The 26,948-nt window shown below is 44.6% G+C and overlaps 1 protein-coding gene across 1 annotated transcript in view; it reads left to right on the forward strand.

Moving 5' to 3' along the window:
* The window catches only part of LOC135106742 (RAC serine/threonine-protein kinase-like), a 181,323-nt gene that overhangs the window by 33,669 nt on the left and 120,706 nt on the right, over nt 1-26,948 (forward strand). The window contains exon 4 of the mRNA XM_064016010.1: nt 16,975-17,158. Within this exon, the coding sequence (XP_063872080.1) occupies nt 16,975-17,158 (184 nt within the window). The remainder of the gene's footprint in view (nt 1-16,974; nt 17,159-26,948) is intronic.

The following is a 26,948-nucleotide window of genomic DNA, read 5'->3' on the forward strand; positions in this document are numbered from 1 at the left end:
ACAGGCTCTGAATACTACAACTATAAGGGCTTCTTCAGCATCATACTGTTGGTCATGGTCAGTTCAGACTATAAGTTCCTGTGGGCAGACGTGTCTGGGAATGGTTCAGCATCAGATGCCCAGATGTTCAACCACAGTGAGCTGAAGAGAACAACATCATCATGGGTTGGCCACGTCCTGATCCCCTGCCCAATGACACACAAGATGTTCCCTACTTCATTGTGGGTGATGACGCTTTCTCCATGAGAACATACCTGATGAAGCCTTACAGCACCAGGAACATGACCAGGGAGGAGTGCATCTACAACTAAAGGTTGTCAATGGCCAGGAGAGTGGTGGAGAATGCCTTTGGCATTATGGTGAACAGGTTTCAGGTCATGCTCACTACCATGCAGCACCATGCAGACACAGTCAGGCTCATCGTGAAGGCATGCACAACCTGATGCACAGCCACTACCCTGTGCTGCAGAACCAGTTGCTTGACCGGCATTTGCCAAATGGAGAGATGGAGCCAGGAGCCTGGAGAAGGGGACAGAACCTGCAAGACACCATGGACGTGTAAGCACCAAACAGGGATTCCAAAGAAGGGAAGAAGCAGTGGAACCTACTGAAGCACTGGTGCAACTCCCCAGATGGTGCTGTTCCATGGCAGGATGGGATGGTGGATGTATAACAAGGAAATGTTTGGACTGTATGGACATTGTGTACTGAAGTTGTTTGCATTAGAAATTTGGCAATTAATTTATTTTACTTATGTCTTCTTTGTATTCACAAGCATGTCTAGAAGTTCTATATTTATCTTTTGTACTGCATTGTAACTTGTATTTTTTGTGGAAATTTTTTCTTGTGAAATATTGCAATAAATTGAAGTTCACTTTTTATGTTTTTCTATCCACATTTCAATAATTGTTTGTTATTCAGTATATTTTTCTATCAATATATGATATATAATATACTAGTTTCTTTTTTTAGTATAGTTTCTTAATTTTTTTTTTTTTTTTTTTTTTTTTTTTTTTTTTTTTTTTTTACGTCTAGTTTTCCCTAGTCTGTTAGGGCTGAGACGGTGCCTCCTGATGAAGGACTTTTGGATTTGGCATTTGGGAACCGTTACCCCGAGTGGATGCCCTTCCTACCCTCGGACCGTAGCCAGGATTCGAAACCCGTGCGCCTGATGACCACTTGGCCCCCAAAGCGCGCGCGGTTCCACTGTACCACGGCGGCTCCCAGTTTCTTAATTCATTATAGTTCATTATTCAGTTATAGATGGTAGTAGCTTCTTAATTATTCAGTGATAGTTCATTATTCAATGATAGGTGGTAATAGCTTCTTAATTATTCTGTGACAGTTTAATATCAATTAATAAATGGTCAAGGGACAAATAGAAATCAAACATAAATTGAAAAGGGAAAAATACATCTTTATTAATAAAATGAAATATAATTACAGCAGAAAATACTACATTTAAAATGGAAAAATACATTTGCTGACACTACTCCAGTGCTCCATCTCCCCGGGGGGTGGCAAGTCTGGGCATATTGAGGTTCCCAATGGATCTGAAGAAGCTGTTGCTGACATCAGCTAAACCACTGAGGTTGATGCTCCCTAGCGTCACATTCAGCACGTTGTGGGCACCGGCCAGGGCTGAAGATACGGGGGTAGAGGCAACTCCTGGGGCACTGCTGGTAGATGGGGTGCTCGTCGACCGTCTCATCATTGTGTACTGGGGCTGCGTCGACTCCTGGGTTGTCTGGAGGGAGGTGGTGCTGGGTGCCTGCTGGAAGGTCGGTGTTTGGAGGGGGTACTGCTGCTGCGAGTAGTTCTGGGGCTGGCTGAATGGGTACTGCAGTGGCTGTGAAGACTGCCACTGGTGCTGCACAGGAGTTGCCGCAGGATGAGGAAGATTGTGGAGGAAAGACGTGAAATGCTTCATCACCACCTGGTACTGATCCTCGGGGAGTGTTCCTCAGACTCTCTGACAGGTACGTGATGAAGGGCTCCCTGGGTCCCTGGTCACCCTTGTGAACTAACTGAGACAACAGTTCAGTGCTGACTTTCATGTTTTCCTGGATGTCCTTTAGCACATCTTCCTCCTCCGTGGCAGTCCTCCTCCTGGTGCCGGCGGCTGGGCGCTTGTGAGTCCTGAACAGCTTGACAGCGCCCCTCTCAAGCTGGGAGAGAAGCTGGTCCTGGCCCGAATCGGGGTTTACTGGCAGGCCAGCACCAGCAGCACCATCACTAGCAGGTCCATCACCAGCATCCAAGGCTGTCCTAGAGCGTCTGCCTCCACATCCCGAGCAAGCTGAAAAGGGATGAATTTCTTGAGTTTACAAGAAGGCAAGAAAGATGAAGAAATTATGAAGAATAATTTGTAAAACATTACTAAGAATTATGACAAACAAATTGGAAAGCATTACTAAAAAGTTTTGAAAAATAACCTGGAAAATCTTACAAATATTTTTTTAAATATTGCTATAAACAATTATGATCTCTCATTTGGAAAACATTGCTAACAGTTATAAAAAACAACTTTGAAAACATTACTCACTGGCTTTAGTGGCGTTGTGGACTGGTGCCATAGCTGTCCCTCGTAGAAGCTGCACTTCTACAGGACGTACATCTCTCGGTTGGTCAGCTTCTTCGTCACCTGCCCATTCTTGACCTTGTGCAGCTTCATGAACCAGGTGTGCATTCCCCTCCACCAGCCCTGGATATGCTCAATTGTAAGGCCAAACTCCTGCGCCTTCTTCTCCCACAGGCTCCTCCTCTTCTGGATGTCCTTGAATTGCATATGCCCCTGGCGCCAGAGGAGGTCATTTTCCCTCAACCATTCCAGAAGATTGTCCTCCTGCTCTGGTGTCAGCTGGAAGTTCTTCTGGGGCTTCTTGGACTTGTAACTGCCCTTGCCTTGGGAGAGCTAGGAGGGAGGATCGTCAGGGGTGGAGTCTTCTTCCTGCTGGTCACCAGGTGCCCTGGCTGGAGGAGGCTGGACTTCTGGGCCGTCCATGGCTGAAGGAGGCTCTTCACAGTTGTCGCTGCCTGAAGGAGACTCGTCTTCAGGAGATTCCCAGGCTGGAGAAGGCTGGTCCTGGGTGAAGGTGGCTGGTCCCTGGGTGCAAGCTGCATGGCTACTTGGTCCCGGGATGGGGCAGGCTCATCCTCTGGAACTAGAGTTGCATGCTGCTTCTTCATTTTCTTGAGTGGCTTCTGAGTAGGGCCTGGGGTAGGAGCAGCAGTTGACCCAAAATCCAAGGGCGTCGCCATCTTCTTGATGGTGGACTTCTGGGATATCTCGGCCGGCTTCTTCTGTGGCATCTTGAGAGGTTGGGTGGACATCTTCCTCCTTCCAAGTTGGCTGGCATACTGGTTAGAAAATGGAGCACCCACCCTGTTTTAACCTCTGCAACCCAAATGCCGCACATGCGCAGTGCATCCGGCGTCCCCAGGATACATCCGCTCTACATCATCCATGCTTCCGCGACGCATTCGCTATTCTTTTGCTTTGTTTGTAATGCGTCCACTCTGCTTTTGCAATACATACGCAAAATATATGCTATTTTTCCGCATTGTATCCGTTTTATACCCACAATACTCGCAATACATCCGGCCTGATATAATGGTATTTTTCACCACCGGATGGCTTCTGCAATGCTTTCCGCTTTTGTTCGTAATACATCAGTGACACAATCTCAATACATGTGTAATTCATATGGTTCATATTCACACAGTATTGCGGAAAAAAGTGCATTTTTGCTGCAGATGCTTGCAGACGGCTGGAACCCAGCAAAATTGGCATCCTCGATTCATTCGTATTTCATCCATAGTTCTGTGGGACTGGGCTATAAGACAGTACAAAGTATGACTATGCAATTTGCCTTCATCATGCACCAATATAAGGGAGTAGTCTCTACGGAAGAAAGAATCTCCCTGACTTGTCACTTCTTGACTGATAGAGTAGATGGTCTTCTCTTCACCTTCCAGCAACCCAGCCCCCAACCTACCTCAGTGTTATGGGAAAGAATAAGACATTGTCTTCTGACATTATTTTATAGATTACTAATTTATATAAGATGGGACAAACAATAAAAGAAAGAAAATTAAAATAACAGGTGTTAGTGAGTGATTTATTAGGAATTTGGTGAAGTATTTGTGATGTCATAGATATGGAAACATCATATCACAAGACCCATCCAAGAACGACAAAGAAAATTTTTAGTTGTATCATCAGTATTATTAAAAGACAGCAAGAATCAAATCCTCATTTTGTATTTGGCCAGTGAGGGAAATTTACAGTAGTTCTTGTAGTCTCAAAGGAATGTGAGCTTCAGTCTTTCCTCAGGTTCCCCAAAGTGGAGGTGCCTCTGGTGTCTTGCCTCTGCTAATTGGGGGGGACTTGAGGAGGTATTATTCTATAATTGACATTGGAATGACTGCTGCTTCTGTGTCAGAGACCTGTCTGTATGCTGAGCGCATAACATAGGTGATAGTGTCTGGCATAGAGGTGTACATTCCTCACTCTTTCTCTTGACCTAAACCTTCCAAACCTTGATTTAACACAGCCTGTTTTTGTGCTGTTACACATGATAGATTGGTGGTTCACAAATGGTATTTGAACCTTCCATCACCTGAATCTCATGGACCCCATATTTCTGCCTGTCATCATGCTGTCTGTTGTTCTTCACCCAGCTTAAAACTTCTTCATCAGTAGAAAATGTAAAGATCTTTCTAGATCTAACTCCCTTTGTGACTTTTAGCCCCTAGCCAAAGATATCTCTAATAACTTTGCTTCTTTATCTTTTCCTCCTTTGTTTTAACCTGATGGCACCACTGCCATCTCATCTATCTCTAAAGCTGAATTCTTTGTTCAAACTTTTACTAACAGCTCTACCTTGGGTGATTCAAGTCCTGCTCCTTCCTCTCCTCCACCCTCTGACTATTTCATGCCACCCAGTAAGGTCCTTCGCAATGTTGTTTTCCATGCTTGCACTGGCACTAATCCTTGGAAGGCTTATGGACCTGATGGGGTCCCCCCTATTGTTCTCTGAAACTGCTTCCATGCACCTTGTCTAGTGAGACTCTAACAACTCTCTTTGTCAGCATCTACCTTTTGCTCTTGCTGAAAAGTTTGCCCTGTATTTGTCCTGTTCCAAAAAAAGGATGACCACTCTAATCCCTCAAACTGCTGTCCTACTGCTTTGATTTTCCACACTCCCCAGTCATCTTTTGACAGTAGCAAGGATAAATGTATCTCAGATATGGAGGATGGTGATGATGATAATGATTCCTGTAGTAATAATGAGGTTGATGGCTGTAAGGTTGAGATGAGGGAGGTTCAGGAAGGTTGATACCACAAGTGTTTTCTGACAAGTGTCCAGACTCACCTCCACAATTTCTTTCTCATGCTAACCTCTAGGGATGATGGATTCTACATCCAGAAAAACTTATGAATCAGTTCATATTTAATATTCTGCAATAAATATAATGTCATCATGAAAATTAGTTATATAATGAAATAAAACGACAGCCAAAACAGGCAAAATAATCCCTGAAAAATATGCAAGAAATCTTAAATGCTAACATCACACTGGGACGAATGGTGGTGGCAGCAGCAGCCTGCTGCTTGTACTGTGGTATTGCGCCCACACTGTGGCAGTGGTGGTGGTGGCCTGCTGCTTGTGTTGTGGTACTGGGCCCACACTGTGGCAGTGGTGATGGTGGCCTGCTGCTTGTGCTGTGGTGCTGGGCCCACACTGTGGCAGTGGTGGTGGTGGTGGCCTGCTGCTTGTGCTGTGCTGCTGGGCTCACACTGTGACATTGGTGGTGGTGGCCTGCTGCTTGTACTGTGGTGCTGGGTACACACTGTGGTAGTGGTGGTGGTGGTGGCCTGCTGCTTCTGCTGTGGTGCTGGACCCACACTGTGGCAGTGGTGGTGGTGGTGGCCTGCTGCTTGTGCTGTGCTGCTGGGCTCACACTGTGACATTGATGGTGGTGGCCTGGTGCTTGTACTGTGGTGCTGGGTACACACTGTGGTAGTGGTGGTGGTGATGGCCTGCTGCTTGTGCTGTGCTCCTGGGCCCACACTGTGGCAGTGGTGGTGTTGGCCTGCTGCTTGAAATATGCTGATGGGCCCACACTGTGGCAGTGGTGGTGGTGGCCTGCTGCTTGTGCTGTGGTGCTTGGCCCACACTGTGGCAGTGGTGGTGATGGCCTGCTGCTTGTGCTGTACTGCTGGGCCCACACTGTGGCAGTGGTGGTGATGGCCTGCTGCTTGTGCTGTACTGCTGGGCCCACACTGTGGCAGTGGTGGTGGTGGCCTGTTGCTTGTGCTATGGTGCTGGGCCCACACCGTGGCAGTGGTGGTGGAGGCCTACTGCTTTTGCTGTGGTGCTGGACCCACACTGTGGCAGTGGTGGTTGTAGTGGCTTGCTGCTCATGCTCTGGTGCTGGGCCCACACTGTGCTGTGGTGTTAGTGGCCTGCTGCTTGTACTGTGCTGCTAGGCCCACATTGTGGCAGTGGTGGTGGTGGCCTGCTGCTTGTGCTGTGGTGCTGGGCCCACACTTTGGCAGTGGTGCTCCTTGTGTTGTGGTTCTGGACCCACACTGTGGCAGTGGTGGTGGTGGCCTGTTGCTTGTTCTGTGGTGCTGTGCCCACACTGTGGCAGTGGTGGCCTGTTGCTTGTGCTGTGGAGCTGGGCCTACACTGTGGCAGTGGTGGTGGCAGCCTGCTGCTTATGCTGTGGTGCTGGGCCCACACTGTGGCAGTGGTGGTGGTGGTGGTGGCCTGCTGCTTGTGCTGTGGTGCTGGGCCCACACTGTGGCAGTGGTGGTGGTGGTGGTGGCCTGCTGCTTGTGCTGTGGTGCTAGTTCCACACTGTGGTAGTGGTGGTGGTGGCCTGCTGCTTGAGCTGTGCTGCTGGGCCTACACTGTGGCAGTGGTGGTGGTGGCCTGCTGCTTGTGCTGTGGTGCTTGGCCCACACTGTGGCAGTGGTGGTGGTGGCCTGCTGCTTGTGCTGTGGTGCTTGGCCCACACTGTGGCAGTGGTGGTGGTGGCCTGCTGCTTGTGCTGTGGTGCTTGGCCCACACTGTGGCAGTGGTGGTGGTGGCCTGCTGCTTGTGCTGTGGTGCTTGGCCCACTGTGGCAGTGGTGGTGGTGGCCTGCTGCTTGTGCTGTGGTGCTTGGCCCACACTGTGGCAGTGGTGGTGATGGCCTGCTGCTTGTGCTGTACTGCTGGGCCCACACTGTGGCAGTGGTGGTGATGGCCTGCTGCTTGTGCTGTACTGCTGGGCCCACACTGTGGCAGTGGTGGTGGTGGCCTGTTACTTGTGCTGTGGTGCTTGGCCCACACTGTGGCAGTGGTGGTGATGGCCTGCTGCTTGTGCTGTACTGCTGGGCCCACACTGTGGCAGTGGTGGTGGTGTCCTGTTACTTGTGCTGTGGTGCTGGGCCCACACTGTGGCAGTGGTGGTGGAGGCCTACTGCTCGTGCTATGGTGCTGTGCCCACACTGTGGCCATGGTGGTGGTAGTGGCCTGCTGCTTGTGCTCTGGTGCTGTGCCCACACTGTGCTGTGGTGTTAGTGGCCTGTTGCTTGTACTGTGCTGCTGGGCCCACATTGTGGCAGTGGTGATGGTGGCCTGTAGCTTGTGCTGTGGTGCTGGGCCCACACTGTGGCAGTGGTGGTGGTAGCCTGCTGCTTGTGCTGTGGTGCTGGACCCACACTGTGGCAGTGGTGGTGGTGGCCTGCTGCTTGTGCTGTGCTGCTGGGCCCACACTGTGTCACTGGTGGTGGTAGCCTGCTGCTTGTGCTGTGGTGCTGGTCCCACACTGTGGCAGTGGTGGTGGTGGTGGCCTGCTGCTTGTGCTGTTCTGCTGGGCCCACACTGTGGCAGTGGTGGTGGTGGCCTGTTGCTTGTGCTGTGTTGCTGGGCCCTGTGCTGTGCTGCTGGGCCCACACTGTGGCAGTCGTGGCCTGTTGCTTGTGCTGTGGTGCTGGGCCCACAATGTGGCAGTGGTGTTGGCCTGCTGCTTGTGTTGTGGTGCTGGTCCCACACTATGGCACTAATGGTGGTGGCCTGCTGCTTGTGCTGTACTGCTGGGCCCACACTGTGGCAGTGGTGGTGGTGGCCTGCTGCTTGTGCTGTGGTGCTGGACCCACACTATGGTAGTGGTGATTGTGGCCTGCTGCTTGTGCTGTCGTGCTGGGCCCACACTGTGGCAGTGGTGGTGGTGGCCTGCTGCTTGTGCTGTGCTGCTGGGCCCACACTGTGGCAGTGGTGGCCTGTTGCTTGCGCTGTGGTGCTGGGCCCACACTGTGGCAGTGGTGGTGGTGGTGGCCTGCTACTTGTGCTGTGCTGCTGGGCTCACACTGTGACAGTGGTGGTGAAGGCCTGCTGCTTGTGCTGTGCTTCTGGGTCCACACTGTGGCAGTGGTGGTGGTGGCCTGCTGCTTGTGATGTGGTGCTGGGCCCACACTGTGGCAGTGGTGGTGGTGGTGGCCTGCTGCTTGCGCTGTGCTGCTGGGCCCACACTGTGGTGGTGGTGGCCTGCTGCTTGTGCTGTGTTGCTTGGCCCACACTGCAGCAGCAGTGGTGGCAGTGGCCTGCTGTTTGTGCTGTGTTGCTGGGCCCATGCTGTGGCAGTGGTAGTGGCAGTGGCCTGCTGCTTGCACTGTGTTGCTGGGCCCACACTGTGGCAGTGGCCTGCTGCTTGTGCTGTGTTTCTGGGGCCCACACTGTGGTGGTGGTAATGGTGGTGGTCTGCAGCTTGTGCTGTGTTGCTGGGCGCACACTGTGGCAGAGGAAGTGACTGTTGCTTTTGCTGTGGTGCTGGGCCCACATTGTGGTGGTGGTGGTGGTAGGAGTGGCCTGCTGCTTGTGCTGTGCTTGCACTGTACTTGTGCTTGTTGCTGGGCTCACACTGTTGTGACAACAGCGGCCTGCTGCTTGTGCTGTGTTGATGGTCCCACATGGTGGTGGTGGTGGTGGCCTGTTGCTTGTGCTGTGGTGCTAGGCCCACACTGTGGTGGTGGCAGCCTGCTGCTTGTGCTGTGTTGCTGGGCCTACACTTTGGCAGTGGTGGTGGTGGCCTGCTGCTGGTGCTGTGTTGCTGGGCCTACACTTTGGCAGTGGTGGTGGTGGCCTGCTGCTTGTGCTGTGTTGCTGGCCCCATGGTGGTGGTGGTGGTGGTGGTGGTGGTGGTGGCTTGCTGCTTGTGCTGTGGTCCTGGGCCTTTACTGTGATATTTTGAAGCATTTCATCAAAATGTATACAGTTTTTCACAGTTGAGAAAGATTATAATGCAAATACCATCATTCAAGATGAAAAAGATAACAGAGCACAGGTCATATTTCAAATTATAAGTCATCCATTATCATGTGTATAGCTATAAGTCTTTATTAGAGTGTTGCCAGCTATGCCCCAAATTTTTATTAGAAAGGTAATATTTCTCACCCCAACAGAAGTTGCTGAAGTGATAGTTATGCTATTTATAGTAGGTAACAAGAGGACTATAAAATTTAGACATATTTCAGTATTAATCTAAACACAGTGGTGATTATTTTCTATCTTATGTTGTCATCTAGAAAGTACAAGCCTATAATAATGTTCTTCAGCACCCTTTATACAGTTAGGTAGCTGCTAAGAGGTGAGGTTCCACAAATGGACTGCATTAGATAGTTCACATGGGGAAGGCACAGAAAGCTTGACTTCTGATCTCTCTAAAATTTCTGATTGGGGCAGAGCAAGCCTAATATTGTTCACTGCCTCAAAAACTCAATTCTTCCATCTATCAAGTCAACACAACCTTCCAGATAACTATCCCCTCTTTTTTTAGTGACTCAGCTGTCCCCCTCTTCTGCACTGAACATCCCTGGTCTGTCCTTTACTTATATTCAGAAGTGGAAACTTCACACCTCATCTCTAGCTAAAATAGCATCTATGAAGTTAGGCATTCTGAGTCGTATCTGTCAGTTTGTATCACCCTCCCAGTTGCTAACTTTGTACAAGGACCTTATCTGTTCATGTATGGAGTATGCTGCACGTGCATGGGGGAGTTCCACTCATACCTCTCTTTTAGAGTTCTTGAAGGGTTGGACAGCTATGAAAAGACATGGAAAAGTGTAAGGTGGTATCATCAGCGTAGCAGTGGATAGGACAAGAAGTTTGGTTTAAAAGATCATTGATGAATAATAGGAAGAGAGTGGGTGACAGGACAGTATCCTGAGGAACACCACTGTTAATAGATTTAGAAGAACAGTGACTGTCTATCACAGCAATAGAATGGTCAGAAAGGACACTTGAGATGAAGTTACAGAGAGAAGGTTAGAAGCTGTAGGAAGGTTGTTAGGAAATCAAAGCTTTGTGCCAGACTCTATCATAAGCTTTTGATGTCTAAAGCAACAGCAAAAGTTTCACTAAATCCCTAAAAGAGGATGACCAAGACTCAGTAAGGAAAGCCAGATCACCAGTTGAGTGGCCTCAACAAAAACTAAACTTGCAATGAGATAGGAGGTTGTGAAGTTATACATGTTTAATAATTTTCCTGTTGAGGATGGGTTAAAAAAATTTAGAGAGGCAGGAAATCAAGCAATAGGATGATAGTTTGAGGAATTAGAATGGTCACTCATTTTAGGAACAGACTGAATGTAGGCAAATTTCCAGCAAGAAGGAAAGATAGATGTTGATAGACAGAGTTGGAAGAGTTTGATTAGGCAAGGTGCAAACACAGAGGCACAGTTTTGGAAAACAATAGGAGGAACACCTTCAGCTCCATAAGGCTACCGAGGGTTAAGGCCAGTGAGGGCATAGAAAATATCACTGTGAAGGATCTTAATGGGTAGCATGAAGTAGTTGGAGGGTGGAGGAGAGGGAGGAACAAGCCCTGAATCGTCCAAGGTAGAGTTTTTAGCAAAGGTTTGAGCAAAGGGTTCAGCCTTAGAGATAGATGAGATGGCAGTGGTACCATCAGGTTGAAATAAAGGAGGGAAAGATGAAGAAACATAGTTATTGGAGATGTTTTTGGCTAGGTGCCAGAAATCTCGATGGGAGTTAGATCCAGAAAAATCTTGACATTTTTTTTATTAATGGAGAAGTTTTTTGGGTAGCTGGAGAACAGACTTGGCATGATTCTGGGCAGAAATATAAAGCACATGAGATTCAAATGATGAAAGGCTCAAGTACCTTTCGTGGGCCACCTCTCTATAATGTATAGCACAAGAATAGGCTATGTTAAACCAAGGTTTGGAAAGTTTAGTTCGAGAAAGAGTGAGTGATGTATACCTCCGTGCCAGGCACTATCATCTCTGTTATCCACTCAGCACACAGAGATGGGTCTCTGACACAGAAGTAGTAGTCATTCCAAGGAAAATCAACATAATTCCTCCACAGGACCTCCCAATTAGCAGAGGCAAAATGCAAGAGGCACCTCTGCTTTGGCGATCCTGAGGAGGGATTGGAGTGATAGGACAAGATACAGATATGAGATTATGATTGGAGGAGCCCAATGGAGAAGAGAGGGTAACAGCATAAGCAGAAGGATTAGAGGTTAGGAAAGGTCAATAATGTTAGGTGTATCTCGAAGACAGTCAGGAATACGAGTAGGGTGTTGCACCAGTTGCTCTAGGTCATGGAAGATAGCAAATTTAAAGGCTAGTTCACCAGGATGGTCAGTGAAAGGAGAGGAAAGACAAAACTGATGATAAACATTGAAGTCTCTAAGAATGGAGATCTCTGCATAAGGGAAGAGAGTCAGAATGTGTTCCACTTTGGAAGTTAAGTAGTTAAAGAACTTTTTATTGTCAGATGAATTATGTGAGAGGTATGCAACACAGATAAATTTAGTTTGAGAGTGACTTTGTAGCCATAACCAGATGGTGAAAAATTTGGAAGATTTAAGAGCATGGGCATGAGAACAGGTTAAGCTAAGGCCAATCCACACCAGGAAACATTGTTTGGAAACAATGTTTGCAAATAGTTTGCAGTTTCCAAACTGTTTGCAAACTTTGTTTCCTGTCCAGACCTCAGTTGTCATCAAGATGCCTGTGAATGTAGAGGTTACTGCAGCTAGCTCAGTATTTTACTTAGCACTTTTACTGATACACTCAAGGAAGGGCAAGAAAAGAAAAGAGATAGGTGAGGAAATTTTTTGAAAAAAAAACCCTTTCATGGTGAACTGCTTCTGGCAGATCTGAGCAGGTTTCACCAATTTTCTCCAGATGTCCATGACTGAAATACTTTTATGGATGGTGACACCCAAATTTCTCTAAAGGATACAAAATACAGAAAGGCCATTTCACCCTCTATCAGACTGGCTATTGCACTGTAATGCACACATTGTACATCCCACAATGCTGGGGATGAATGCAGCAGTTCAATAAGCTCTAGATTTTTTTCTGCTGACCACATGGTGTTGTCACTCCAAGCCTCAAGCTGGTACTGATTCATCACCTCTGTCGCACACACACACACACACACATACAGTGTTTTCCATTCTGGATGGGAAACAAATACATATGAAAAATTGTTTGGAAACCATTTGCAAACAGTTTGGAAACTGTTTGGAAACAGTTTGGAAACAGTTTGCAAACTGTTTGGAAACAGTTTGCAAACTGTTTGGAAACAGTTTGCAAATTGTTTGGAAACTGTTTGGAAACTGTTTGGAAACAGTTTGGAAACAGTTAGGAAACAGTTTGCAAACTGTTTGGAAACAGCTTATAAACTTTGTTTCCAAACAGTTTGCAAAATCCTTGGAAACCATTTGCAAACTGTTTGCAAAGAGTTTGCAGACTGTTTGCAAATGAGGATAGAGAAAGTAGGAGGAAGCAGAAAAGAGGCTACTCTCAGTTGCCTTAGACACCTGTGTTTCGGTGAGGAAAAGAAGATGAGATTTAGTGGAGGAGAGGTGGTGTTCTACAGATTGAAAATTTGATATAATGCTGTGAATGTTGCAAAAGTTAATGTAGAAAAAGTTGAGAGGGGTGTCAAGACACATAGGGTTCATACCAGAAGAGCAATCCGACCTGGGGACATTCATGGTCCCCTCCCCAGACAGGGACTCCAAGGCTGGTATTGGAGTCACCATATTGAATTGAGAATTTTGAGTGAAGGATGTGTGTGTAGTTTTGTGTGAAGGAAGAGAGTTGTCTTCAGAGGATAGGCTGTTACTGCTCCTTTGTGTTGTGGTACTGCCACGGGACTGTCAGGGACTGCTACGTGTAAGCCTGGTTGCTTCTTGCAGCTTCCCTTATTTCTTATGTTCTTAGGTTCTTATGAGACACAGTGGGAATTGTTCAGTGAGGTCACAGCTGGGTTATTGATAATTTTACAGCACCCCCTGATCCAGTGCTTTACACCTTATTGGGAGCAATTATCATTTTGGCAGGTGTATATATATATATATATATATATATATATATATATATATATATATATATATATATATATATATATATATATATATATACACACACACACACACACACACACACACACACACACACACACACATGCATACATACATACATACATAAATACACAGTGGAATCTCCGTTACTGAACACTTCCCTTTTTTGAGCAAATCGGTTTTTGAAAAATTTTGAACTCATAATTGCTTCGGATGCTGTACTGTAATTCAATTCTTGAACAAAGTTACTTGATTTTAAATAGTAAGAGACATGGCAAAAGCTGCTGTTTATTACTAATTTATAGTGTCTATAAATATTTCCTTCATTTTTATGTATTTGGAGGAGAGAGACAGTGGATAAGACAGTAATTCAATCTTTGAAATAAAGTACAGTAAAATCCCTCTTATCCGGCATCAACGGGACCGCCGACATGCCGGATACTTGAAGCATGCCGGATACTTGAATAGAAGTGAAATTATGTCCACAATCACCACCCTACACTCACGCATCTTACCATAACAAAGATCAGCTGATCGCCGTGCTGCGCGTCGCCACCCGCGCTGCCACCTCACACTCACCAACACACAATACTACTGTACTGACATTCTCTTTAATACTTTCCTCTTATAAATAAGTTGATGGGTTACAAAAATAAAGTACGTATACACTTATTTGCTTTATTCAATATTAGCCAACATGTATAGCATACAATAAAGATATGAAAATGTACGAGTGTTTGTGACACTTTTTCGCTCCCCACACCTCTTATTCAACACTCTGCGGGTCATCAACATCATCAGATTCTGTACTTGTTTGCCTCACTTCTTTTCCCTTACAAGCTACTTTAAAATAGTTTCTAATGTCTCCTTGTTTGCAGCTCCTTCTTTGCAGCAAAAACTCATTCTCAATGCAGTGAAGGGTCATAACATCTTGGGTTGACATGTATGTGCACTGCTCAGCAAACCTGACAAAGCCAGCTATGTGTTTCACAGCCTGTTCCCAAGTTACTTTAGGCTCATTATCATCATCATCATCATCAGTATCATCACTAATTTTCTCTAAATGATCTACTACAGCGTTGATAAGTTCCTCGTCTGTGAGAGTGAATGTTATGGCCTGATTTTCATCCACGTCCACCCATTCCTGTAACGCTTCATCTGTCACTTTAAGTTGCACATTTCCCACCATTTCCCTCAGCTCGCTCACCACCGAATTTTTCATGCCACCTACAAACCTTTCAAACTCCTCATCATTCTCATCATCACACATCATCAAAGGGTACAATTTGCGCCAACATCACATCAATGTTTGCCTTTTAACGTCTAGCCAAGCAAGTGAAGCCATGAATATTGCATCCTTAACATTAAACTATTTTTGGAACTCTTGGATTGTGCCGTCCTCATAATTAATCATAATTTAATTGATTTTATGAGTACACATTGATTTTTTATTGATTTTAAGGCTCGGGGAAAAATGTGCCGGATACTTGAAGCTGCCGGATACTCGAATGCTGGATGAGAGGGATTTTACTGTAAATGTGATCCCATTGAAGAGTTGCAATGTAAAAAAACAGTTTCTGGTCAGGAATAATCCAGGTAGCTCTCTTGATGACCCCACAATGCCATCACTACTGCACAGCTGCATTTCCCCAGTCACTTCTCCTAGTACCAAGATGTCTAAGTGTTATGATCATCTTCAGTTTGGTGGTAAGTGGGTTGCTCTTTTCTGTGTCACTCTGTAAGGCTTCCGTCACTAGATTGGTGACAGAGAATATCTGCACTGCACGGTCTAAACAGTATTTTCTGATGAGTTCTTTGTCACTAAGCTCATTCAATACATCCTTTCTGGATAAATAATTTTGGAGCTAGAGATGTTACAAAGTGGCCATCTTGGTTGTGAGAGCGTCTGTCATAAGCTGCTAAGGCATGGTGGACAGGTGTCCACAAATGAATTAATCCATTTTACATTGATTCCCTTTGGGAAAATAGTTTTGGTTTCTAAACATTTTGGATTTTAAACAACATTCAGGAACAAATTAAGTTTGAGAACCAAGGTTCACTGTATATATAGCTACATGCACTGCAGGCAAAACATATATAAAAATTGTGCTTAATAAAATTATCCTGCCATAGTGTCATTCCTTGAGAGATCTGGCAACACTTCTACTTGGCAACTCAGTGATGTCTTGCCTCTAGTCTCTGCTCCCAAGAATGCACTTAGGTGCTGTGTGGTTTGGCAAGGAGATGATGTCGGCTGCTCTATGGTTCTTTCTCCCACCAGTTTCTTTGCAAGGCACGCTTACTTCCAATCCTTCTACTGTTAACCATGGTGAAGAAAAAGCAGCTCACAGAGGCTCCAATAGAGGTCATACATTCCCTCTACAAGGAGGGAATGTTTAATTGGTATATTGCTGAGTATATAGAAGTTTCAGTCCATACAGTTCAGTTATGAACAAAGAAAATACGTGACGCTGGACCCAATCCCCTCCTGACCTATAAGAAAAGTCATGGGAAGGTGCTTTCGAACAGGACCCTGAATGTCATCAGAATGCAAGTGGAGTCCAAGCTGACTTTACAGCAAGAGAATTAAAGCACAAAAACCCCAAGATACTTGGTGATGTGGCAATACACATACTTCAAGACTGCTTGCACAACGTGATCAAGTACCACAAATGCCACACTGTTCCCAAACCCTGGATAACAAAGCACCATAAACAAGTGAGGCTCAGTTTTGCTCATCAGTACTGACTTTGGATTCTGGAGGAGTGGAGGAAAGTACTCTGGAGTGACAAGAGTACTTTTAATGTGAGTGATGGTGACAGGAATTATGTGTGCTGTAAACGCGGCAGCAACCCTCTGGACCCACGGTACACATGCCACACCATTAAGCATTCCAATTCAGTCATGGTTTGGGTCTGTTTCTCCTACTACAGCCTTCCTCCCAAAGGACCTCTGAATAAATCAGCACAGCTACCTGGACCTGCTGATAGACCATCTTAACCCGTCAATGGAGGCATACCAGGCAGATATTTTTTATGCAGGATGGGGCACCATGTCACAAAGCCAAACTAGTGACTGATGCTCTTGATTTTGGGAGTATTTGCTTCTTCAACCCCTGGCCTGGCAACTCCCCTGATCTCAACCCAATAGAAAACCTCTGGGGAAAGATTAAGTCTGGGTTGCAGAACTACTCCTTGGTACTGAAGCTCAAGGATGCCATCCAGCAGCTGTGGGACTCCAATGACTCAAACTTACCTCCAGACTGTAGCAGACTCTCTTCCAAAGCAAGTGGAGCTTGTCATAAAACCCAAAGGATATCCAATAAAGTACTAGAAAGAAAGAATTTTTTTTTTTCCTCCATAGCCTTCTATTGTACTCAGTTTAGTTCAAGGTGGGTGAAATCCTTACCACACACATATCAACCACACTTATTGTGTGTGTGTTTGTGTATATATATATATATATATATATATATATATATATATATATATATATATATATATATATATATATATATATATATTTTATTTTTTTTTCTTATAATGTATTTATTTAATTATTTACTTTTTTGTTGCAGGGAGTCATGGATGGAAGCCATCAAACAGGTATCTGAGAGAATATCAGATCCTCCACCTGATCCATCAGATCGTCGTTTTGAGATCCAGGAGTTCAGTAGAGTGAAGCAGATACATTTCAAGTACTCGAATGACGATGGTGATGATGCACCGGGATTGCGAGGCACCAAGAAGAAAAGGAAAATTGTAATGCTTACTTTGAAACTTTTTGAAGCACAGCCAGACTTTTTGCTTTACAAAATTTTCAGTGATACGATTATACACTAACTTTGTTTACTATGTAAAGATTTGCCAGCTGATTTTAAAAAGTTTAGAAATGTTCCTTTTGACATCAGTCCTGAAGCTGTTCTTGAATAACTTTATAAAAAAAAAATGTGGTGCATAATCATTCACTGGCATTCAGACATTCAGAGGCCCTTTATCTCTTCTGGGGGGGAATGCTGATAAGATTCTCTCTCTCTCTCTCTCTCTCTCTCTCTCTCTCTCTCTCTCTCTCTCTCTCTCTCTCTCTCTCTCTCTCTCTCTCTCTCTCTCTCTCTCTCTCTCTCTCTCTCTCTCTCTCTCTAACACACCACACACATACAAAGAAACAAAAATGAGGAAGTAATGTTGTTAAGTGGGTTTTAGACACTCATCTGCTTGCAGCCTGTAGCTGTCTGCCCTTCCCTTCCTCATTCAGAATCCTCTGTCTACCCTCAGAGTTTCAGCATGCCAAATTTTGATAACCCAATCTTTGTTACGATTATTTTTGTAGCCCTTTGATCAGCCATAATACTTAACATTTCTTTTTTTTTTTTTCTCAATCATGATACTTCATATATAAATCTTGATGTTGTCTATATTTCTTTGGAGGTGAGGAAATCACTGGACTGAGGTCTCTATAGTTTAAGGGTTAAAATCATGAATGCATATTGCATAGACTTGTGATCATCACTTGTGCTCTGAGAGACAGACAGAAATTAATAACAACAGTAGCTTCTCTCTATTGTTTACTTTTGTGTGTGTTTGGGTATAAGTATGTGTGGATGCATGTGTATATGTATGTGTTGACCTAGTTGTGGCATAAGGCAAAAGAACCATGCTCATACTGTCCTGTCTCCATATATGTTGGTATCCAACTTTTCCTTAAATTCATGAATATTTCTTACATGGACCAACTTATTCAGACTTCAGTGCTTCTGTAGGAAAAGCTATGCTTCCTAATATCTTTTTTACAAGTCGTTCTGCTCATCTTTCTTCCATGTCCCCTCATATCCTTTCATTTTGAATTCACACATCCTTTCTTCTAGTCATCCTACTCCTTTCATCACTCCGAGCATTGCATTTAATTTTCCCTCGTCATTTCTAAGGCTCCCTCTTAAGATTGGGAGCTGCAGCCCAGACAACCCCTTTTTTATATGATAGATCTCTTGAGTAATGTACAGCTTCAGTAACAGGCGAGTGCTGAAAACCCTGGTGTGTAGGTGAAATAAGTTATATACAGCTATACAGCTGAGGGAGACTAAGGAACCCTTACACTAGTGATTTGGGGTGTCCTCAGTGATGTATAAGGATAAGTGGTAAGCGCATCAATCAATTATTTATGGATTTTCAACATTAATGGATATCTGTTACCTAATTCCCATGAATGATGAGAGTGGCTAGTATTAAGATATATCATTCTTATTGTAATCCATAAAATAAATATACACTTTTTGATCATGAAAGCCAGCAATTAAAATATAATTTTAACCCAAATTCTCCAGAATTAAAACACAATGCTTACATTCCTAGCTTTTCTTCTTAAAGATACCCAAGAAAACTCAGAGACTAATTATGCTCTCATGAATAAAATTATATCACAAGCCAGCTAATGTGCACCTAATTGAATGAAATAAAATCTCATAAAACAGCATGCAAAATTAACATATCAGTATACTTTGATAAAGATTAGTGTTGTTAATTCCCATAATACACTAAAAAACAATGAGTAATCATGTATAGGGTGTCCTTGGTTATGATGCTTGCAGTGCATGTCTCTGTACATTCACCTTTGCCAATACTTTACTTTAAAGAAAATATTTTTAGTGCTACACTTACGCTGATGGTACCAGCATGCCTTCTAATACATTCATCTCTTACTTTTTTGCACTACACCACACACAATACACCTAACAATTTTTTTCAAAATTAAATAAAGAGAGCAAAAAAGTATTATATTTTTATTTTGTTTTATCTATTTAGTTTTGTGTATTGTCTGCTATTGCTTCCTTTAGTTGGATCAGTTTGTGGGTCCCTGCCCTTTAATTCCTTTAATTTGGTTAAAAAATATAAAAAAATAAAAATAATACAAAGAACTAGTTACTAAGCACAACAGGGGAATACATCATCATATAACGATAGATTGAGGAAGGAAGCATTGGTTGGTCTTGGCTGTGCGCTCATCATTCATTCTCTTGTTTTTGTTGCTCTTTTTGGAACTTGTTGCTGTTTATTATGGCTGGTTTCAACTCTTGCCAAAAATTGGTTTACAAAGTGGAGCAGGAATGGAATTGTCATAACTCAAGGACCCCCTGTATATGAGGCGCTGTATGGAGAAGTGGGGTAAGCACCAGCCTCGGGGTTTGGAGTTACTACCATGTACTACTATTTTCACCCTTCCTCCTTCATCTGAGCATGTCATTCACCGAAAAACAACAGTGGAAATAGGTCAGAAAATCTCGGGGGGAAAAAAACTCTTGCGTGAACATCTGGCATGACTGAGGCTGGCTTGGCAGACTAGTTTGGATGATTGATGTAAGCTCCCAGTGTGGTGCAAGGCAGTGGCACAGTTGCCACCTTATTTCTTATTATTTTTACTAGCTGGCTTGATGTTACTTTGTTTGTTATATTTTTTATTGTGATTAGTGACAATTTTGAACTAGTTCCAAATGATCGTGTTAGCTACATTGATTTCAACAATTTGTATTGTGTTCCAACTCATGTCATCTCTGCTTGAGCATACACCAGTCCTCCTTATTATGCTATTCATTGTGCACTGTGCCTGCTAATTATTTATACCTTTTTTTTTTCAGAACCCAAGGTTGTTTCTTTATTTGTGTTTTTTTATTTTTTTTGTTTTTTGTACATAGTGTGGGCAGTTTCATCTTTAACTAAGCTTCATTATGTTTTTAATGATGTTTCTAGTTTTAAAAACAACCAAAATATTGTAGGTTGAAATTGCAAAAACTTCAACTGCAATTTCTGAAGTTTTTAAAAATTGGCACTTACCTCACTTCTCCATGCAGTGCCTCATATAGTCTAATCACATCATATACATAATCACTTAGCTTTTGAATGTTTGTCTCACATCTAACTTGCAACAAACATAGCTTAGGCTTTGTCCCATGTGCAAATTGAACCCACAACACCAGTAACACCAATAAACACCTTAAAATTGAGTCCACTGTTGCCCCTGGATGCTGCGGCCATCTTGACTGCACATGTGCACTCCAATGTTTGTACTGTGGTGACCGTGTTGATGCGTTGTGACTCACCTCTCTGATTGTGTCCCATTTTGGTCTTTGTGTGCACCCTTTCATCATTATGGCAGTTCTGTCTCCTTTTTTGGGCTCTTCTGATATTCTGGGAGGGTTTTTTTCCCCTCATGAGAGGCTCCAGATTATGACCAGGAAGTGGTTGAATCTCAGCTGCTCCACCCCCTGATTCTGAGGTGACTATGAGCAGTGATCATGCCAGCTTCAGATGTTTGTGTTCCACATGCCACAGATTTATTCCTAGTGCTACCCATGATCCTTATAATGCTTGTATCAGTTACCATTTTTATCTTTGCTCTGTGGATTTGTGCTGTAATGAATGCCTAGACTGGTCTCCAGTTTTCATTGCCAACATGTTCAGCCACCACAGAAAGCTGCAGGCCAAAAGAGCAGAGCTTGCCATTTCTTTTTACAGGACTCTTCCCCTGCCCCCTCTCGCCTCAGGAGCCTCAACTTTCGTCTTTGCTAGGACAAAATGCAGTTGATTTTCAATTTGCCTCCTCTTCTGTTGGCCCAGAAGATTCAGCCTCACAGATTTCTGCTGACATTGCTCACTCTGTTTTTCCAGTTGCTACAGTGGGTTTAGCTTTTTCATTTTCACTCGCTCAGTGCTAAGTATTGTCAGACTTTTCTCTTCTTGATTTGCCTTCTCTTCCAGCTAACCTCTGTTTCTCAGCTTATACAACCTGGAGTCCAGTGCCAACCCACCCTTGGTCATGGTGATGTAGAAAGCATGAAGTTGCTTCAAGCTAATGTACCAGAGGATGGTATTGATGGGAAAATGGAGAAGGGGGCTGGATTTAGGAGATAGTGGCCAGACCCCTGCCCATGCTGCCCCCACATCTAAGCATAACCCCTGAGGATTTGGCATGGTGGCATAAGCAGTCTTTTCCTTTGGTGGCAGGTCCAGTTTCCCATGCTGTGCCTGGGTCCCATGGGACATGGCAGAAACAGAGGACACAATTGGGAAACTAGGCTATTGGACCCCAGTCCCTGTCTCAGGCCTGGGGTCAGACCAAGCTTGTGAGTGGTACTAGGACACAAGAGACAGTTCAGCATGTACAGCCTCTGCAGCCATTGGAGAATATTAGGTTTGAGACAACAGTGGGGCCTGTTCCCTTATCCCCCTTGTCCACAACACGAGAGGGAACAGCAGAAATTCCTCTTCACGTCTTCCTTCTTGCCTCAACTTTTCCACTGCCACTGCGGCAGGTGGCCACCCTCTGCAGGTATCATGCTCCAAGTTGTTGCATAGGGTACACATTACACAATGGGCAACAGAGGAGGGGTATAAGCAACCTAGGCTACGTGAGCAACTGGAGTGGTGTGTGACAGGCCTTGACAGAACAATGTCACCAGCTGTTGCCTATTGATTTTGGACTTCCATGTTCAGTGGCCTCACCTCTAGTGATGTCACATTGGCTGGGAGCTGATATTTCACTTGATTTATTGGAGGAGGTGCAAGACTTGGGTCACATCTGCAGTGAGAGCAAGAAAGTGGGTGAGAGTGAGAGCAAGAAAGTATATAAACATTACAACCAGTGTAGGTGGCCACACTGGCAGTGGCCAAAGGATGGCATCCCCACAGGTTGAAAGGCAAGAAGTGAGAAGAGACAACAGTTTACTTTTCTTGGCAAGATTGTTGGATCAGAATGAGCAACATCACAGAGATGTTTCTATATTATCTGCTGTATTTCACCTCAAAAATTAGATAGGGCATTTTAGTTGATAGCGTTACACTTGGCAGAATTCTGCTATACTTATAAAAGTTTGGTAGAAGCAAAAATAAATTATGACGAGTGGAAGTCAAAATACCACTTTAAAATGTTTGTAACACATTTTACTTATGGCTGTCATATTCAGCAGCTATGATGTGAATGCTAAAATAAACTCTCATCTTGAAAATAAAAGTCTCCCAAACATGATGGTATGAGCAGATTTTTAAAAAACTGCCACACAAACGAACCACGAGACTCTTTCACCTCATTTTTGGTGAGCACTGACAATGGCTCTTGTTCACCACAGTGAGGGTGAAGGATGATGTGTTGTGAGGCCACTTACTCCCTGCCTTCTTTATAGCAATGCTATGCCTCTCTTGTATCTTGTATAATTATTTTACAATACATCATTATGTTCTGCCATATTAAGATATGGTTTCCTTTCTTACCACATTCTGACTTGACATCCTCATCATTTAGTGTCATGGATAGCATGTATACAGACCTTTGGTGATGAACTTGTCAGTCATGACCTTGAACTCAGTGTCCAATAAATCAGTTGAAGTGAGTGGAGGTGGCTGGGAAGGTGGTGTAGTGGCAGAAGCCCATTGCCATGGCAACTTCTTTCTTAAATCACTTCCAGTGTGGCCACTCAAAATCACCCGCACTCTCTTGCTCTCTTGCTCATCCGCTTTCTTGCTATCAGTGCAGATGCGGCCTTAGATTCTTGTGCTCCTGCAGTGGACTTCTATGGTTTTTTGCAGTTCCTCCCCCCATTGTTTTCTAAATGTGATGGTGGAATCTGGAAAGACCCACATTGCCTTCACCACTTCCCACCAAGAAGATGCGTGTTTTCAAACCCACCCTGACTATCACTGACACATGGGATAGAGCTGTCAAAATGCTAGGAAAGGAGGACCAATCAGTGGAACATCTGGCTCGTTACCCATCAAGGGAGTTCCACCGCTGTTGCAAGGTGCATGACCAGCCACACCTAAATCAAATGACCAAGGTTAACAAGAGCATTCTTATCCCTTAAGGTAAAGGAACCTTTTGTGAGGGTGAATCAGGTGGATATGTAGTGTCTGGTCCTTGACCGCCATCAGGATGATGCAGAATTTCACTGTTTGGGCACTTGGGGGGGGTCTTTTGTAACTGTCTGAGACAGCTTCCTTCCTTCTGCACTTGAAGGCCTGGCTTGATTAGGCCTTTTGCACCATGCAGTTGGCCATGTTCAGTAGACTCCATCACAACCCTAGCAAACATCATGGTCCTGCAAAGGGATTCCTTTCTAGCAGGCCTTCCTTCCTCCTTTTGTCACTGCTCAGGGAGGAACTCAGGGAGTCCCCCATTGATTCTTATCTCTTTTTTTATTAGGGGGTTGTAAAGGGGGGTCATCAAAGCTTTAAAGGACAATACTACATTGTCAGTCCAGCAACAGGTAATGAGGGCATTAGCTAAACCTAGTCCTTGGGTGAGCACACCCCTGGTTGAAGGGGAGGACCTCAGCCTTTAACAATGGATTTCTCCAGACTTGATTTCTCACAGTCTGCTTTGTTCTCCTTCCACTGTAGAGAGCAGAAGAAACTAGGGCCCCAGAGCCACCCAGCTTAGTGTTTCAAGTTGTATGGTCAGTCTCAAGCCAAGAGAGGGCTTTTTTTTCACTCTTGATTCCCTTGGCTCTGGCCATCATCACTGCCATTTGTCTTGCCCAGCATGCCTTGGAGTGGCAGGGGACTGGTGCTGAGGAATGGGTTTTGTTGATCCTGAGGGACAGGTCCAGGATCCAATTTGCCCTTTGCCCTCCTCTCTCCTCCACTCCTCATCCCTTGTAGTCATACCAGGTTGAGTCAGGAAGGTTTATAGGCCTCAACCATGAGGTGTGGTGTTTGTGAGGCATGGGCACGATAGGACAAGCACCTGAGGATCCAGGGTTCTTTGTGGTGCCCAAGGCCACAGAGGATTTTTGCCCAATTCCGGACCTCTCCCATTTCAAGATGGAGATGGTGAGGACAGTAATGGCAGCCTTATGACACAACGTCTGGATTAGATTTGAAGAATGCATGCCTGCTGGTTCCAGTTCATTGGGACAGCAGGAAGTTTTTGTGTTCCTCCTGGCAGGGCATGGCTTATCAGTTCTGAGCCCTATGCTTCAACCTTTTGACAGCTCCACAGGTTTTCACAAGGGTCATAGCACCTGTCTCAAAGGCAATAGAGAAGCAATCCAGGAACTACTTGTTCTTTGTCAGAGATTGGGTATTGTAACCAACCTAGAAAAGTCTAGTTTTTCTCTCTTACTCAGACTATGACCTTCTTAGGGATGGCTATCCACTCCCACTCCTTGAAGGTCTTCCTGACTTGTACACATCTGGACACTCCATTGATCTGGGTTGAGTTGTTCTTCAGCTTCAGTTGCTCTCCAGCAAAAGAATGGTTATAGTTAACCTTGTTCAGGCAAATGTCTTCTCTGTGTTACCTCATTCCAAGAGCAAGGTGCCATATGAGAAATCTGCATCTGCAGCTAAATCAGTCACAGGAAAGGAATTTGCAATTCCCAGACTCCCCAGTCATACTAAACGTGATCATTCAGGAAGTTCACTTGTGGCAATCAGAGGAGAATCTCAGGGCAGGCCAACCTCTTCAGCTATTGGTATTGGAAAACTTCTTGTTCAGAGATGCATCCAGGGAAAGCTGGGGTGCATTCCTTTTGCAAGTTTCAGTGAATGGAGTTTGGGAAGAAGTGGAGGCCGGACTCCACATCAATCTAGATTTCAGGGCATTCGTCTTGGCCTCCAGTGGTTCAAGATGTCGCTGCAGTATAGCACAGTCGTTCTCTTCTTAGACAATTTTACGGCACATCCCTATCTGGCCAAGGAAGGAGACACTTGTTCTGTCTCCTTGAATGAGGAGGCCGAGGCCATTCTAGCCTGGGCAAAGTCTCACAATGTTCATCTGGTGCCACAGTTCATCAAGGGATCACCAAATGTTCTTGCAGATTGTCTCAGCAGGTGTCGTTAGATCATCTCCATATAGCAGACTCTACACCAGGAGGTGTGAGACCAGTTATAGAAACTATGGGGATGTTCCTTCATGGATCTATTTGTCATCTGTCTGAACTTCTGTTGACTGAACCTCTTCTCTCCACTTCTGGATTCCATGGCAATTGCAACAAATATCTTTCTGTTCTGGTGTCAAAGGGAATATACCTCACCTCAGTTGGCTCTTTTTGGCCCATACAGGGATGGTTTCCCAACCTTTAGAAGGTGATGACAGACATGCTGAGGCATCTACCTCCCTACTACATCAGTCAGTGACAGTTCTTCGAAAATTCCCACACGCATCCTTTAGTTGCTATAGTAGTTTCTCTATGGGATCCTTGCAGTATCTGGCCTAGTTTTGATGATCTTCCACTGTTGTGAATTACCAGATTTAGTGGAGGAGATACTGTCAGTGGTGTTAATGGACAGGGCATATAATTTCTAACCGTTTGGTCCCTAATTTCACTAACTTCTTACTGTACCTGAAACATGAGTGTGATTTGTCATTTTTGGTGATTAAGAGTTACAAGGCCATGCACAGTAGTGTTTTCCATCTTTACGGAAATGACCTTTTTAGAGGGCCAGTATTCCAGGGATTTATAAAATAAGTTTCCAAGAAGGGTTTTAGGTCTTGGGATGGGCCTGCTTGGTAGAATGTGGATTTGGTTCTTAAGAGTCTTGAGTGAGCTTCCATTTGAACCTCTGCACCGGCTGTTTTTCTGGGACCTATCAGAGAAGACCCCCTTCCTGGTTGTCATCATGACAGCATGAGTTGGGGAGCTACAGACTTTGTCAGTTTTGATTGCTATGGAAGGTGATGACTTGCTTCTTTCTTATCTTCTGAACTTCATAGCCAAGATGGATACAGAGAAAAATTTTGTGCCTCCAGAGTTTTGCCTTGGTACTCATGCCTCAGTTGTGGATCTGGTAGAAGAGGAGCATCTGCTCTTTCTGGTCAGAGCCTTCCCTGCTTCTGAAAGATAATGGCGTCATCCTCATGGCCTCAACAGCTTTTTGTTTTTGTTAAGAACAAATTGAGACCAGTGTCTAAAGCAACCCTCTAATTCTTCCTCAGAGAAAACTTATCAGGTCTTCCTGGAGGAATTGGGACTCTTGCTGAAAGTCAAAACACATGATATTAGAGCTATTGTTACTTCTGTGTTGTTCTGGAAGAACAGGCCCATTTCAGCCATTTTGGAGGCAGTGATTTGGAAGGCTCATTTAGTCTTCACCAATCATTACCTCCAAGACGTTCAATGCCAGGATGATGATGTGTTTGCCTCGGACCTGGTAGTGGCTGCAGGTGATGTGGTCTGGTTTCCATCTTGGAACGGTCACTCTATCCTAGAGTTCCCCTCCTTTTGAGGCCTTTACTTGTGCTCTTTTTGCATTGGGGTTGGGTCCATGGAGCAGCACTAGGCATATCCTGTTTGGGCACTCCAGCATACTGCATTCAGAGACAAAGCACAGGTTATTAACTGGGATAGTGTTTTGTGTTTAGTGACAGATCACCCTCTTTGCACATACAGCTGATTTCCTTCCAAAGGCATGACCCTCCACCTTAATGTTGTAGTCAGGCTATGCTATGTGTGATGCTGGTTAGATGCAAAACAAATGAATATTTTCACTGCACTATTTATATGGTTTATTTTTTTCTGTGTTTCACTATTCTAGTCAAAATCTAACACATACTGTGCATTTGTGG

The sequence above is a fragment of the Scylla paramamosain genome, chromosome 14, assembly GCF_035594125.1.
Source record: "Scylla paramamosain isolate STU-SP2022 chromosome 14, ASM3559412v1, whole genome shotgun sequence".
Classification (NCBI taxonomy): domain Eukaryota; kingdom Metazoa; phylum Arthropoda; class Malacostraca; order Decapoda; family Portunidae; genus Scylla; species Scylla paramamosain.